Source organism: Cololabis saira, chromosome 19 (assembly GCF_033807715.1).
Source record: "Cololabis saira isolate AMF1-May2022 chromosome 19, fColSai1.1, whole genome shotgun sequence".
In the NCBI taxonomy this organism is placed as follows: Eukaryota; Metazoa; Chordata; class Actinopteri; order Beloniformes; family Belonidae; genus Cololabis; species Cololabis saira.
The window spans coordinates 5,063,173-5,078,131 of record NC_084605.1 but is presented as its reverse complement, the minus strand read 5'-3'; the positions used below and the strand labels follow the sequence as shown (position 1 = coordinate 5,078,131).

At 41.4% G+C, this 14,959-nt stretch overlaps 1 protein-coding gene across 1 annotated transcript in view; it reads left to right on the top strand.

Moving 5' to 3' along the window:
* LOC133419754 (unconventional myosin-XV-like) overlaps positions 1-14,959 on the top strand; it is a 93,660-nt gene that overhangs the window by 77,704 nt on the left and 997 nt on the right. The window contains 11 exon segments of the mRNA XM_061709168.1: positions 780-842; positions 1,228-1,316; positions 1,412-1,694; positions 3,552-3,620; positions 4,940-5,047; positions 6,736-6,895; positions 9,001-9,088; positions 10,608-10,683; positions 10,686-10,826; positions 14,754-14,779; positions 14,781-14,875. Coding sequence (XP_061565152.1) covers positions 780-842; positions 1,228-1,316; positions 1,412-1,694; positions 3,552-3,620; positions 4,940-5,047; positions 6,736-6,895; positions 9,001-9,088; positions 10,608-10,683; positions 10,686-10,826; positions 14,754-14,779; positions 14,781-14,875 — 1,198 coding nt within the window.

Genomic DNA, 14,959 nt, shown 5'->3' with positions numbered 1-14,959 from the left:
ATAAATATATTTTTTACTTAAAATGAATTGTATTTTAATTAATTAATGACATATTTAATTCTAATTTTAATTAATTAATGACACATTTAATTAATTAATGATATTTTTCATTCCCATTTTAATTAATTAACTATGTATTTATTTATTTAATTTTGGCACAAAAAAATCCTCCATACTGGGGAACCAGGACCGTCTTTTCCTTTTAAGAAGTACATAAGAGCACATTTGGTCATTGTTCTCTGATTGTGAAGTTTTAATTCAATTTTATTTTCAATTGTATTTATTTATTACAGTACTAATTGTCTTTAGGCGCTTTCCAAAGACTAGGAGCATGACCCCCCGAGCAATTATTACATAAACAATGCCGGGAGAAAAACCTTAAAGCCAAACGGTGGCAAGAAATTCTGCCCTTTTTAAGAGGGAAGGAACCTTTATCAGGACCTGGAACATAAGGGGGGGATCCTTCAGGGGGGAAAAGAGGAGGGAGATAGGTAAGAAAGGAAGAACAGATAGAGGAGGGGACCAGATATTATCCTTTAGCTGGAGAACTAAGAACTGAGGACTGAAGCTCCTGAAGCTCTGGCCTGCGAACATGTACAGGAGAGAAAAGGAGGGGGCAGACCAGCACAACAAACTACAATGGATAATAATCTTTATTTATCAGTATATATCTCATGAAACATCAAAGTTGTGGATTTTATAAAAAGTAGCAGCACCGATGGTTGATTAGGATCCCATTTTTCTGACCTCCATGTTATTGTACATTACTGTGCTTATAGGAGCTGCAGCAATGCCATCATACGGTGCACCGGCCATGATGCCAGCGATGCCAGCGATGCCAGGTGAACAAATAATGTTTGTAAATATACTTTAGCTGTGAAATTCAGGAAAAGTCCCAGGTTGGGGTGCAGGGTCGGGGAAAGGTTGAAAAGGGGCAGGGCCAGGGAGAGGAGTCTTGAGGGACGAAGCTTCTCCCCCACCCAAAAGGGGCCGTTACCCTGCCCCCCTCACTCCCACACTGCAGGATCCGGTGTTTTGCATTCAGAGATGCTCTTCGCCACCAGCAGAGGATGCTGCAACATGGACAAAAGAGAAAAAAAGAGAAGCTAACTATATATTACCATTGTAATTATTGATCTCTTGCATCTGTGTCACTTCATGTTGTTGGCTACCAAAGGTAATTTAGTTCCTTTTAATCATTTGTACCATCATTTTTCTCCCTGCCAGGCATGATGTTCCCCCAGGCTCCAGCCAGCGACCCCATGCAGATGGCAGCGACTCAGCAAGCGCTCATCAACCAGCAGGCCCTCCTCATGGTCAGATCCATGTCGGTGGAAGTTTCTTCTGGCTCAGCTTGTCTTCTCTCCTTACCTACTGTCAATCTGTCTCCTCCCTCTCTCTCGGGCCTCAGGCCCAGCAGATGACCATGCAGGCGATGACGCTGTCTCAACAGCAGACGCAGGAGGAGCAGAAGAAGAAGAAGGAGCAGGAGAAGAAGAAGGAGCAGGAGAAGAAGAAGGAGCAGGAGAGAAAGCAGGTGGAAGAGAGGCAGTGGCGACGACAGTCAACGCGTCGCGCAAAGGAACGCTCGCGTTCATCCTCCCCGCAATCCCCCTCACCTCCACCTGCAAAGCCTAAAGCCCCTGCACTTAAAAAACGGAGCTCCAGCTACAAGCAGCCCGAGCCACAGGTACGTCTGGTCACGACTCAATCACGTGAAGGCAGGTATTTCTGGCCACATGACGCCAGGTCTTTCTGGTCACTACTAAGAAAATTAAAGGAATACTTTGAAAACACATTAGATTGCAAAGCTCCAAGTTTAGGCGAGCAGGGCCAGGCAGATTAGGTACTAGTGGAAAAGTATGCAGCCAAATCAAGGCCAAAAGTTTTGCTAATTTGAAAATAAAATTTGAACCTGAAAATTCTTTTTTACAGTTTTAATTTTTTTTTTTCGGTATCAGAGCGGAGCCCCCTTTGGGCCACGTGCAATTTAGACCGGATGGTGATCCCGGTGTATTAAACCGTGATCAACCGGCGAAACGGCGCCACCAAATTAATAAATAACCGTAATATGCACACAGTAATTTCATTAAGCATAAATTCGGGTCTACACCGTTCTAAGTGACTGATCGCCCAGAACGCAGCTCACGCGTCCTCGGAAGTCCGGATCTGAGGCTGCAGGCTCCGTCGCCTGCGGGCGCAGTCCTGCAGGAGTTTCCCCGTCGGTCTCCCAGCTCACGTGGGTCGGCTATGATCCCCCCCGCCGCTTTCCTGGCAGGGGGATCCTCAGTCTCAGCGGCCGCTCAGTCTCTCTCCTGCTCCTAACTTCAAAGAAAAAGTGAACAGTGGCTGGAGCAACCTCACACCGGCTCTCTCTGGTCCTGATCGTAGCCTCAACACGCCGCCTCACTGCGCACGGGGGCCGGTTCCTCCCTTCAGAACGTCGGCTCGTCCCGTGTTGTGTGTCGCCGGGCAGCGGGAGGGCCTCGCGGCCCAAGGCTGGAGCTCCTGGCGGGTTCTGGCTCCCTCCTGAGTAGAGGACAGGGCTCGGAGGAAAAAGAAAGGAGTTAGGCAGGGAGACAGAGTCCAGAGCGCAGCGCTCTGGGATCGGACCTTACGCCCGGCCGGTGCGGGCCTCGACGGCTCTTTGGATCCCCCCCCCCACAGCTCTTAAAAAGCTGCTGGACAGCAAAGCTCATCCGTCCTGGCTCGTTGGCTGAAGAGAAGAGAAGAGCGCTGGGCAGGAACGGGAGTTTGAGCTCCGCGGGCTGCGATGACGTCACCAGCCCCTGGCCAGTGATTGGGGGCTCGCCGCTTTTGGGCTTGGGGGCGGTTTTACTGTAAGGGACAGTCCCCCCCCTTCAGGACTCGCAGGACCCCCGCTGGTTTCCTGGGGGCTCCACTGCGTCTGACCCCCCCTGGTGTCGTAACCCCAGGGAGTCTGTTCTCTGGTCCCTTTGCGTTGTCTTTTCCTTTGTTCCCCCCTCAGGTCTGGCAGGAACCTTGCTGGTTTTGTGGGGGCTCCACTCTGTCTGACCCCCCCCCTGGTGTCGTAAACTTCAGGGAGTCTGTTCTCTGGTCTGGAGCCGTGCAGCGGGGGTCATAAACTTTGGCTTGGCCGGAAATGTTCACCCACTCACATAGGTCATGAATTCATAATCATATGGACGGTGGTCCAACAGAAGTACGGATGAAACGCCAGACTATCCTAAAACTGTTCACTGTATACAATCATGTATTGTCTTAGTGGCTTTTCAACTTTACTCAGAGGCTGTAAATCTCCAACAATGTAGTCCATTATCAGTTTGTCTCCCTGTGGCTGGGAAATCAAACTCTTGAAGGCTGTAGCAGTGGCACTGCCTAATTCTGGCATATTTTACAATGTACACTGTCACAAACATACAAAAATTGTTTTTAGGATTTATTCAGTTGCTTTAGTCCTTTGTCATCTGTTTTCATACATAAGAACATACAGTATAATGCTTATTTCTGTGAATGTTCCAGTCATAAGGTTCCCTCTTCATCTGCATTGCTTTGACAGCCTGACAGAGAAGAAGACTTGACAGATCCAGAAGAACTGCAGTCCTTCAGAGACAAGAAAGAACACTTCCAGAAGATCGGTCTGTTCAGCAGTTAAGCAATTCTATAAACTTATTTCTGCATACACACAGTGCTTTCGTGTCTTTGTAATGGTCTAACAGTGCCCCATACCCCTTTTCCACCAGCACCAGTGCTGGTACTGGTTCACAACTCGTTCACCTTGCGAACCAGCTGAGAATCGGTTTATTTTTCCATAGCTCAGGTGCTAAGGGGAGCCACGTCATTACGTCACTGTAAACGTCAGTTACGTCGCTGCGTTTGCATTGGCTCCAAAGTTGGAGCAACAACATATTTGCTCTAATATGGACTTATCTCTAAAAGACAGGTTGTCTTACGTAAGCGGTTCTTTCCTCTAGCCCAGCAAAGAGTTGGTGCTACCTTGGAACTGTTTTTTCTGGCCCAGAAACAGTTTTTTGTCAGTGGGAACAGAAAGCCCCGGTTCCAAACTCACCACTGGTCCAGAACCAGAACCAGCCCTGGAACCGGTTTGGTGGAAAAGGGGTACCAGTAGGAATGAGTGATATTTTATTTTAAGAATTTGTATCTCACGGTAAAAACGATAAATTCCCCTTGATGACGTTTTTGTGTAAAACTGATTTATGGTTCTGTGTTAAATCAACGCACAACGTACGGGAGGGAGGGAGGGAGGAAGGAAGGAAGGAAGGAAGGAAGGAAGGAAGGAAGGAAGGAAGGAAGGAAGGAAGGAAGGAAGGAAGGAAGGAAGGAAGGAAGGAAGGAAGGAAGGAAGGAAGGAGAGAGCAGGAGGAAGGAAGGAAGGAAGGAAGGAAGGAAGGAAGGAAGGAAGGAAGGATATGAGCCAGAAAGAAAGATATGAGCCAGAAAGAAAGATATGAGCCAGAAAGAAAGATATGAGCCAGAAAGAAAGATATGAGCCAGAAAGAAAGATATGAGCCAGAAAGAAAGATATGAGCCAGAAAGAAAGATATGAGCCAGAAAGAAAGATATGAGCCAGAAAGAAAAAAAGAAATTTTTATTTAGAGAGTATTCAATATTTAAAGACTGAATGTGGAGATAGATTTATAGTTACAAAGGTGGAGTTCAATTGGTATTTTTTTATCGTTATTGGCATAAATGCCAGAAATTATCGTGATAAATCTTTTAGTCCGTACCGCCCATCCCTAGGTACCAGTCATACCTCCATCACATGTCCATCAGACCTCAAGCTCACCAGTGTTTGTGGTGCTCCTGCAGCCCCATGAGTACCAGCGTAATGATTTCATTTCAAGTCTTTACAGCAGGTGGACTGCGGTAATGTCTCAGCATATGTAGAGAAACTGTTTAGATCAGCTTCATTGCCCTCACTATCTCACTTCTCCAGGCTTCAAGCCCAAAGGTGAACGCAAAACCCCAAAACGGCAAGAAGCTCCCCCCAGTCCACCGAGGCGGGAGCAGCCCCCACCTCCACCTGTACTGGCTAAACCTGAAGGTAAGAAGATGGAGCTGTCAGTACCTTTAGTGAATATACAGAGATAGTGTTATACTGACAAGTTTAAGTGGAGTCCTCTCTTGGTCCCAGGATACTGCAGCATTGATTTACCCACCAAAGCTTCTTAGCACTGACCTTTTGCACCATACATCAGCTTCATCTGGTGGTTGTGGGTCAGGTTCTGTAGCACACGCTCACAGCGCTTAGACCAGTTTCAGTCCAGTTTGGAGGTCTACATGCTGGCACATCCTTCTCTGGGTGTGTTCATACGACACAATGAATTAATGTAAACTTTTCAAAGTCCTGAGTTAAAGAGCCCATCAAACTTAAGAAACTTAACCAAAACTTTATTGAAAATATACAAACTCTCAAAGAGGGTAATGGACAAATATTAATTTAAATGCAATATGAAAAGACTTGTTTTTTGTAAGGAATACAAAAAACAAGGGGCTCTAAGAATTAAAAGGTGCATATGAATAACAAAATAAATTAAGCATTTAAATTCACATAATGAAGCATAAAAAAGGAGAGGAATTATTAAGTTAGAATAACAAATAACGAGCAATGTCTAGACAATAAATGGTCTCTGCTCTTGACCAGCGTTTTCTGCGTGCTGCCATCTTGAAACTTTGTTTAGAAAACAAGCCCAGCACGGAATATCGTCATGGAGACAGACGGGCGAGGGAACGAGCAGAAAGAAAGACCGGAACCAGCCACTTACTTCGGAATCAGATTTAATTTTAACCTAGAAACATGGCGTTTTGATGGCTCTAGTCCAGGGGTCGTTGCTCCTGGAGCTTTTTCAAAAATGTTTGACCTTTTTTTCTCTTTTTTTTCTTCTTTTTTTTTTCTTTTTTTTCTTTTTTTCTCTTCATTTTTCTGTTTTTTTTCTCCTTTTTTTCTCTTTTTTATTCCTTTTTCCTTTTCTTTTTAATCTCGACATTTAGACTTTTTTTTTTCTCGAAATTTTGACTTTTTCTCGACATTTTGACTTTTTCTCAACATTTCGACATTTTTCTCGACAATTCGTCTTTTTTCTCGAGATTTGACTTTTTTCTCGACATTTCGACTTTTTTCTCAGCATTTCAACTTTTTTCACGAAATGGACTATTTCCTCGACATTTCGACTTTTTTCTCAGCATTTCAACTTTTTTCACGAAATGGACTATTTCCTCGACATTTCGACTTTTTTCTCAACATTTCGACTTTTTTCTCAGGATTGTACTTCAACATTAATCTTGACATTTCGACTTTTTTCTCGACATTTTGACTTTTTTCTCGACATTCCGACGTTTTTCTCGAAGTGGATAATGAAAAAAAAAATCTTCCCCCAGTTATAACTAATATAGATACATGCAGCATGTGTCGTCTTCATTCTAAGCCTTATACAAGACTTTTCACTTTTTGCGGCTCCAGACATATTTGTTTTTTGTGTTTTTTGGTCCAATACGGCTCTTTCTACATTTTGGGTTGCCGACCCCTGATCTAGTCCCTCTTTCCCACGTTTTAAAGCAGATATTATCAGGTGCAGCTTGTGGGTTTTGGTCTCCAACCAGGGGCGCCGTCCCAGGCCTTCGTGTGTCCAGGTCTAAACAGGCCGGGTCTTTTGTGAAGGTTTCAAACAATATAATGTTTAGGTTTCTTAGTTTTATTAGTTTAATCTGGTTTCTCCTTCTTTTCTTCTACAGCGAGGCAACCTAGGGCCAAAGAAGCACATAACCAGAGAGAGAAACCGGCTCCAAAGCCTGCCGAAGACCCTCGACAAGAACCAACTTCCAACATCAGGGACATCATCAGGATGTACAACAGCAGACCCCAGCCCGAGCCCAAACCCTTCGAGCCCGTCAGGTCAGCTGCAGCACTACAACGTTGGTCACGATGGAACACAAACCACTTCCAATCTTCGGCTTCAGCACCAAGGAATGCATTCAAACCATGTTCAACTTCTAATTCTTGTGCTTAATCCTTGTTTTACCATTTTATTGTATTGTATTATCAAGCCAACTGGATCTAGCACAATCTTTGGGGTCAATACCCTTCAAAAGAGCAAAGATACAAGAGCTTTAGGCCCAATCTCAATACTCCTACTACTTTTCTTCACCCTCTTTTCTTCCCTACCCCCTAAAAAAGAAGGGGCAGATTTTAGGGCACTTGGCCCAGGTGCCTGTCCCATTTCTCCCCCTACCCCTCGTTTTCATCCCTACCCTGATCAGGAAGCTGAGAGCCAAAAGCTGTTTTAATTTCAGCTGTAGCGTTGTTAATATGCCACTTTATTAAGTTTTAATATTTTTTCAGGCGTAAAAGTAACCGTTAAGATCCCCAACCTGGGCTCAGTTTATCCAAATAACGCCTGTTAAGAAATTTGACTCGACGTTTTCGGAGATGAGAAGAGCCGCCGAGAGATTTCTGCCTGCCGGCTCTGGAGCTTATGGGTTCGCGTTAAATTGACGCAGAGCCTATGGCGTAGGCTCTGCGTCGATTTAACGCCGAACCATAAAACAGCTCTGCTATCTTCACTTCAGCTTTATCTGAAAGTGTGTAAATTACCCAGATAACAGCTTTGTGGTTTCTGAAAGATATTATATCAGAAACATCCAAAACAAATCTGACGAGTCACAGGATTATTTCTCTCTATTTCCCACAAAAAAATGCTTCAGTCAAATCGACGCAGAGCCTACGGCGTAACCTAACAGCCTTTACTCTAGCGCGATTCTTCGCGAACAACGGACAAAAAAGTGATTATGTACATTCACTGAGTGAATATTATGAAAGTAAAATATATATTTCTCGCTAGAAATGTAATCAAAACGCATTTTTATGCAGAAACTATCTCAAAATATTGATTTATTCACTAAGAAATGTCCGCCATGTTTTTTTTTTTGGATTCAGTCCGCAAATGACGACGAAAAGCATTCTGGGAAATTTTCATACCCCCTCGCTCGCGAAGTCAGCATGTGAAATCCCTCGATGTGAAGGGGATATTTTCAGCCCCTAGCCCTCCTTATGCCCACTCCCCCTAGGTGAAAAGAGGAATTGGGACACCACTACCTTCACGGGAACGCGCAAAATTTAGGGGTAGTGAAGAAAACGAGGGCGAGTGATTTTTTTCGATTGAAAATATTTTTGTTCTTTTTGAAGCAACTTTTGATTAGATGATAAAGACACAAATGTCCTACCCATAATATGGCCCAAACACGAAGCAACACTACTTCAATCAAAAAGGTTGCTTCAAACAAAAAAACTTCACTTTTATCAAAGAAAACATTTCCAATCAAAGCAAAACAGTGTTCAAATGCATTTTTTGAGGCTCAAATATTTTGTTTTTCATTCAAAAACTTTTCTTCTTTGATTGAAATCATTTTCTTTGATTAAAGTGATTTTTTTTTTTAAATTGAAATTGAAAATATATTTTTTGATTGAATAATGAAGAAACAAATCTACCTCCAGAGAAAACGATTCAAAACATTTAAAAATTGCAAAGTTTTTCTTCACTCTCTTTGTCGACCTTGTACGGAAGAGTATTAGGGCCAGGCAGGAGAAAATTAAAAATAATATTTTAGAGGAGGAAGATTTTTTTTTCATTATGCACTAAAAGTCGAAATGTCGAGAAAAAAGTCGAAATGTTGAGAAAAAAAGTCGAAATTTCGTGAATAAAGTCGAAATGTTGAAAAAAAAAAAGTCGAAATGTTGAGAAAAAAGGCGAAATTTCGACTTTTTTCTTGAAATTGTATTTCAACAATCTCGACATTTCGACTTTTTCTCGACATTTCGTCTTTTTTCTCGAAGTGCACAATAAAAAAAAAATCTTCCACTCTCAAATTTTTTTTCTCTTGCCTGGCCCTGATACTCTTCCGTAACCTTGCCTATAAACCAAACAGCTGTAAATCTCATGACCCAGCTAAGGCGTCGTCCACTGATGTTTGTACGTGGATGTTTTGCTCCGCCCCCAGCAGACCCTCCGGAAGGGCATTTGTGAAGAAGAACAACGACCCTAAAGAGGAAGCTCTGGCCAAACTGAAGAATAAAGTCCCAGTTGCTCAGGTAAGACAGCTCTGCTCACACTTCCAGTTCTTCACGTGCTTTTCATTTGCTCAGAACCAGGAATGGGTGATATTTTACTGTTCACGATATACAGTCAAAAAAATTCCCCACGGTAAGAATTTGTATCTCACGGTAAAAACGATAAATTCCCGTTGATGAAGTTTTTGTGTAAAGATGATTTAATGTCCTGCGTTAAATCAACGCACAACGTGAAGGAAGGAAGGAAGGAAGGAAGGAAGGAAGGAAGGAAGGAAGGAAGGAAGGAAGGAAGGAAGGAAGGAAGGAAGGAAGGAAGGAAGGAAGGAAGGAAGGAAGGAAGGAAGGAAGGAAGGAAGGAAGGAAGGAAGGAAGGAAGGAAGGAAGGAAGGAAGGAAGGAAGGAAGAAGGAAGGAAGGAAGGAAGGAAGGAAGGAAGGAAGGAAGGAAGGAAGGAAGGAAGGAAGGAAGGAAGGAAGGAAGGAAGGAAGGAAGGAAGGAAGGAAGGAAGGAAGGAAGGAAGGAAGGAAGGAAGGAAGGAAGGAAGGAAGGAAGGAAGGAAGGAAGGAAGGAAGGAAGGAAGGAAGGAAGGAAGGAAGGAAGGAAGGAAGGAAGGAAGGAAGGAAGGAAGGAAGGAAGGAAGGAAGGAAGGAAGGAAGGAAGGAAGGAAGGAAGGAAGGAAGGAAGGAAGGAAGGAAGGAAGAAGGAAGGAAGGAAGGAAGGAAGGAAGGAAGGAAGGAAGGAAGGAAGGAAGGAAGGAAGGAAGGAAGGAAGGAAGGAGGAAGGAAGGAAGGAAGGAAGGAAGGAAGGAAGGAAGAAGGAAGGAAGGAAGGAAGGAAGGAAGGAAGGAGGAAGGAAGGAAGGAAGGAAGGAAGGAAGGAAGGAAGGAAGGAGCCGAAAGAAGGAAGGAAGGAAGGAAGGAAGGAGCCCGAAAGAAGGAAGGAAGGAGGAAGGAAGGAGCCCGAAAGAAGGAAGGAAGGAAGGAAGGAAGGAGCCCGAAGAAGGAAGGAAGGAAGGAAGGAAGGAGCCCGAAAGAAGGAAGGAAGGAAGGAAGGAAGGAGCCCGAAAGAGGAAGGAAGGAAGGAAGGAAGGAGCCCGAAAGGAAGGAAGGAAGGAAGGAAGGAAGGAGCCCGAAAGAAAGAAAAAAGAAATGAGCCCGGAAGGAAGGAAGGAAGGAAGGAAGGAAGGAAGGAGCCTGAAAGAAGGAAGGAAGGAAGGAAGGAAGGAAGGAGCCTGAAAGAAGGAAGGAAGGAAGGAAGGAAGGAGCCCGAAAGAAAGAAAAAAGAAATGAGCCCGAAAGAAAGATAAATTCCCATTGATGACGTTTAAGTAGTATTTAGTATCTTTTAGAGCAGTGTTTTGGCTCAAAGACTGAATGTGGTGATAGATTTATAGTTACAAAGATGGAGTTGAATTGGTATTTTTTTTAATCGCCATTCTTATCGTTATCGGGATAAATGGCAGAAATGATCGTGATAATTTGTTTTAGTCCATACCGCCCATCCCTACTCAGAACTCACTTCCACATGCGTCTGAACTTGCAGAAACAGTGGGCTCCTCCTCCCCGGTCTCCCCCCCGGGGGCCCCGGGTCATCTCCAACAGCATGAAGCAGAAGCAGCGCCCCTGGAGGACCTGTTCGCCTCCCAGCGCTCGCAGCCGCCTCCGCCTCCTCCACCCGAGACCCCGCCCCCTCCTCTGAGGCCGGCTCCCGTCCTCCAGAACATCCCCGACCCCCACCCATGGCCGCCCCGGCTCTCAGTGAGTAACCCCGGCTTTTACACACGTTTAGTGTTCCTCATTTCAGCAGAGCTGGTAGAGGAGCCAAAACATTGTACTCAAGTAAAGTACTGTTACTTCAGAATAATATGACTCAATTAGAAGTAAAAAGTACCGTATTTCTGGACTATAAGCCGCTACTTTTTCATAGGTTTTCAACATGCGGGTATACAAAGCTATTCCGTGGATTTTTCTCCACCGCTCGGGGCGCTCTAACTGGAATTAGAATCAAAACTAAGACAAAATATTATAATTATAATTATAATTAACAACACTGTTGCCACAACCGTGCCTAAAACATGTATACTTTTCATGATGTTGCTTTTCTTTTCCTTTTCTGTCTATTGTGTTTTTAAGGACACTTGTAATTGCTCCTCCTGCTACTGTTTCTACTTGTCGTTACTGTTGTTTTATTGATTTTAGTATTTTATGTTGTTGACACTAACCTGCCTAAGGGACTAAAGATGAAAATTAGCCGTTGGCTATAAATCATAGCATATTTACATGTATATGTTCATTAATATGTATTGTCCCTGTTATAAATAAAATAAACTTAAACTTAAACTTAAATAAATGCAAAGAAGAATACGCCTACTTCTTCTTTGGCAGATAGAAGGAGGTAGAAGCAGTTTTCAAAAGATACATAGATGACTTCTTGACATTTTGACTTTTTTCTCAAATTTCGACTTTTTCTCGACATTTTGATTTTTTTTTCTCAACATTTCGACTTTTTTTCTCAACATTTTGACTTTTTTCAACAAAATTTCGACTTTTTTCTCAAAATGTTGACTTTTTTTATCAACATTTTGACTTTTTTCTCAACATTTCGACTTTTTTTCTCTACATTTCGACTTTTTTCTTAGAAATTTTGACTTTTTTTTCTCGACATTTCGACTTTTTTTCTCTACATTCGATAAATGGGCTCTCTAACCAACTACTTCTTCTTTAGCAGATAGAAGTAGGTAGAAGCAGATTTCAAACGGATACATAGATAAATAAATACCGGTTATCTTCTCATTACAAGCAAAAAAATCTTATTTTAAGTGAAAATCTACTTGAAACAGGTGAAAAATTGTTGTTTTTTCCAGTGAACAGTCTTGTTTTTAAGTGTAATGAGATTTTCTTTGACTAAAAAATGAGACATTTTAACTAGAAATAAGACAAATATTCTTGTTAAGATTTTGAGTTTTTGCAGTGTAGGAAAGGATCTATTTAGGTACAAACATGTACATCATTACAGTTCAAAATCCTTCTGTACATGTAGTAAATATCTACACAACATAAATATCTGCGGCTTGCATATCTTTTTTTTTTTTTAAATAAAGCGGGTGTGGCTTGTGTATCTTTTTTTTAATTATTTTTTTTAAATAGAGCGGATGCCGGCTTATAGTCCAGAAAATACGGTAGTTATCCAAATAATTACTTGAGTAAAACTAAAAAAAGTACTTGGTGAAAAAACTACTCAAGTACTGAGTAACTGTTGAGTAACGTCTGATTTATTTTTTAACACAACCATTCAAACAGACAAAAGTACAAAATAATCATCTTCAGGCAATTAAATCAATAAAATAATAAAATAAATTAGAATTAATAAAAAATAAAAAATAGCTTAAATTAAAATAGTAAAGTAAATTCAAGTACTTTAATAAATAATAAAATAAATAAAATAAAAACAGAATCAAAAATAAATTAAGCACAAGTAGCACAAAATTTCAAGCCTTTGTACTTTTCTTTTTAACCAGGACAGAACTAGAACAAACATGAACTCATAGAAACTCTGTGTGTGTTTGAGTCTGTGTAAATGTGACAAAACATGCAAAAACTAACATTTTACCAAAGAATCACCAGTGATGTCATGAGATTGACGTGTACGTGGATAAAAGGAATAAAAGAAAAGTAACAGCTCAACGTAGCCTAATGTAGCGGAGTAAGAGGAACAGTTTCTTCTTCACAAATCTACTCAAGTAAAAGTACAAAGTATAGTGATTAAAAACTACTCCTAAAAGTAAAACATTTCCAAAACTTCTTCAAGTAAATGTAACGAGTAAATGTAACTCGTTACTACCCACCTCTGCATTTCAGCACCAAACGTCATGCATGTTTAAGTCAGAGCGATGGACCTGCTGTATGAACACCAGGTCCAGACCATCATCCCTCCACCAGATACAGTTTTATGAACCTTAGTTAAAACAAACGTTACTGGCTCAGTCTGCTGACTGTGCTGCCATGAATCTGAACATCCATCATGCTCATGGACGTCCTGTAGATGGACACTTTTGGTGTCCGTTCTTGGGGGTACATCTGCTGGAAGATTGACAACCGTGTTGAATCTTTCCCACTTAAAATAGTAAATAAGTAATAATCATCAACATTGGACCCCAGATCATTTGGAGGTTGTTAACAACCTTTTCCAACTGAAGTGCAGCAACGGTTGCTTCTCTAATACCATTGCTGATGTTTTTTCCTCTTGGCGTTGCCTGAATCCTCCAGACCAGTGAACTGACTAAACATCTGCATTTCATTTCATTCATTTCATTTATTCCACTCATGTTATATATTCTTAATAATGTTGTACAAAATTCCATGAAGTACACAATTATCACCATCGAAGAAAAGGAGCAGGAAGAAGAAAACATATGATACCTGCCCCTCTCTGTTAATACAATTACATTGACTTACTGAACACCAATCTATCTATACACATATTTATAACAAGAAAACAAACAAAAATACCACTCTTCTTTTTCTTTTTTGTAGGCACTTATCTTTTCTTTTTAACATTTTCTTAAGCTGATACAAACTTGTGCAACTTTTCAGTTCCTTGCTTTGTCCATTGCCATAATTTTACACCTGTAACAGAAATACACATTTGTTTTTGTTTAGCCTTGCAAAAGTATGTTTGAAATCAAGTTTAAGTCTGTTGTCCTCATCCTCCAATCTGAACACATTTTGTAACTGTTCTGGTAACGATCTATTTTAGCACAAACACTTTTCTAGAGGTCTGCACACATGCTGATGGCAATTAGCAGATGTGGCTGCAGCTCTTTTGTCCACTTCTCTTTGACTTTTTAGCTCAATTTTGTTAAATAGATGATGGTAAAGTTGAAGTTCTTGTAGGGCTGGGCGATATATCGAGATTTTAATATATATCGATATATTTTCAACGCGTTATGGTACGAGACAATATCGTTTATATCGATTATAAAAATATATATATATATTTTTTTCTGATTTTGATATAGCTTATTTTGTTACAAATTGACTTGAATGTTTTATTTGAGATTTGCACAAATGTTTGTTATTTGCACAATTGTCAACCTCAGTGGAAAAGTCTGACTGTTACTGTCTACATTGTATTAATTGCACAGCGTATTTTAATTTAATTGTTATGCAGGAAAGGGATATTTGTTTTATTTTATTCAAGAAGCATTTTTATTCTATATCTGCAGGCAGTTTATTTTTATTTCATTTGTTTATACATTTTGATATTGTGCAGACCTCTGTTAATAAAGGAACCTGTGTGACATTTGGCACGAGGCTTTGTATTAAAACTGACTGTTTTTTTAAGGGTTTGCCTCAGAAAAACATGAAGCTAACAGAGATGCTAACAGAGATGCTAACAGAGATGCTAACAGAGGATGCTATGCTATAATGCTTTGGGGGAAACCCCAATTATGGCACAGAAAAAATATCAATATATATCGAGTATCGCCATTCAGCTAGAAAATATTGAGATATTACTTTTGGTCCATATCGCCCAACCCCCAAGTTCTTGTTCATCTGACATTGTATTTGTCTGGAAACGGAGACCTACACACTCAAATAGGATGAAAACAGAGGTACTAACTCTTAAACACGACAGTACATGAAGTGACCTTTGCACTCTGGTCTGTTCTGTCGGGTTTCTCTGCAGTTCCAGACGATGACGGCGTTCGCTCTCAGGCTCCACCGTTTCTCTGCTGGCGTTTACTTCTCCTACTTCAACAACCCAGGAAAGATGTTCCTGCGGAAAGAAGTAAGTCATCTTCTGATGGGGTACAGTTTTTACTGTCTTTCATCTCATCGTGGCACTGTGTCGTGTTTCTTTCTCCTCGCGGGTTTGATATGAAGTTCTTCTCC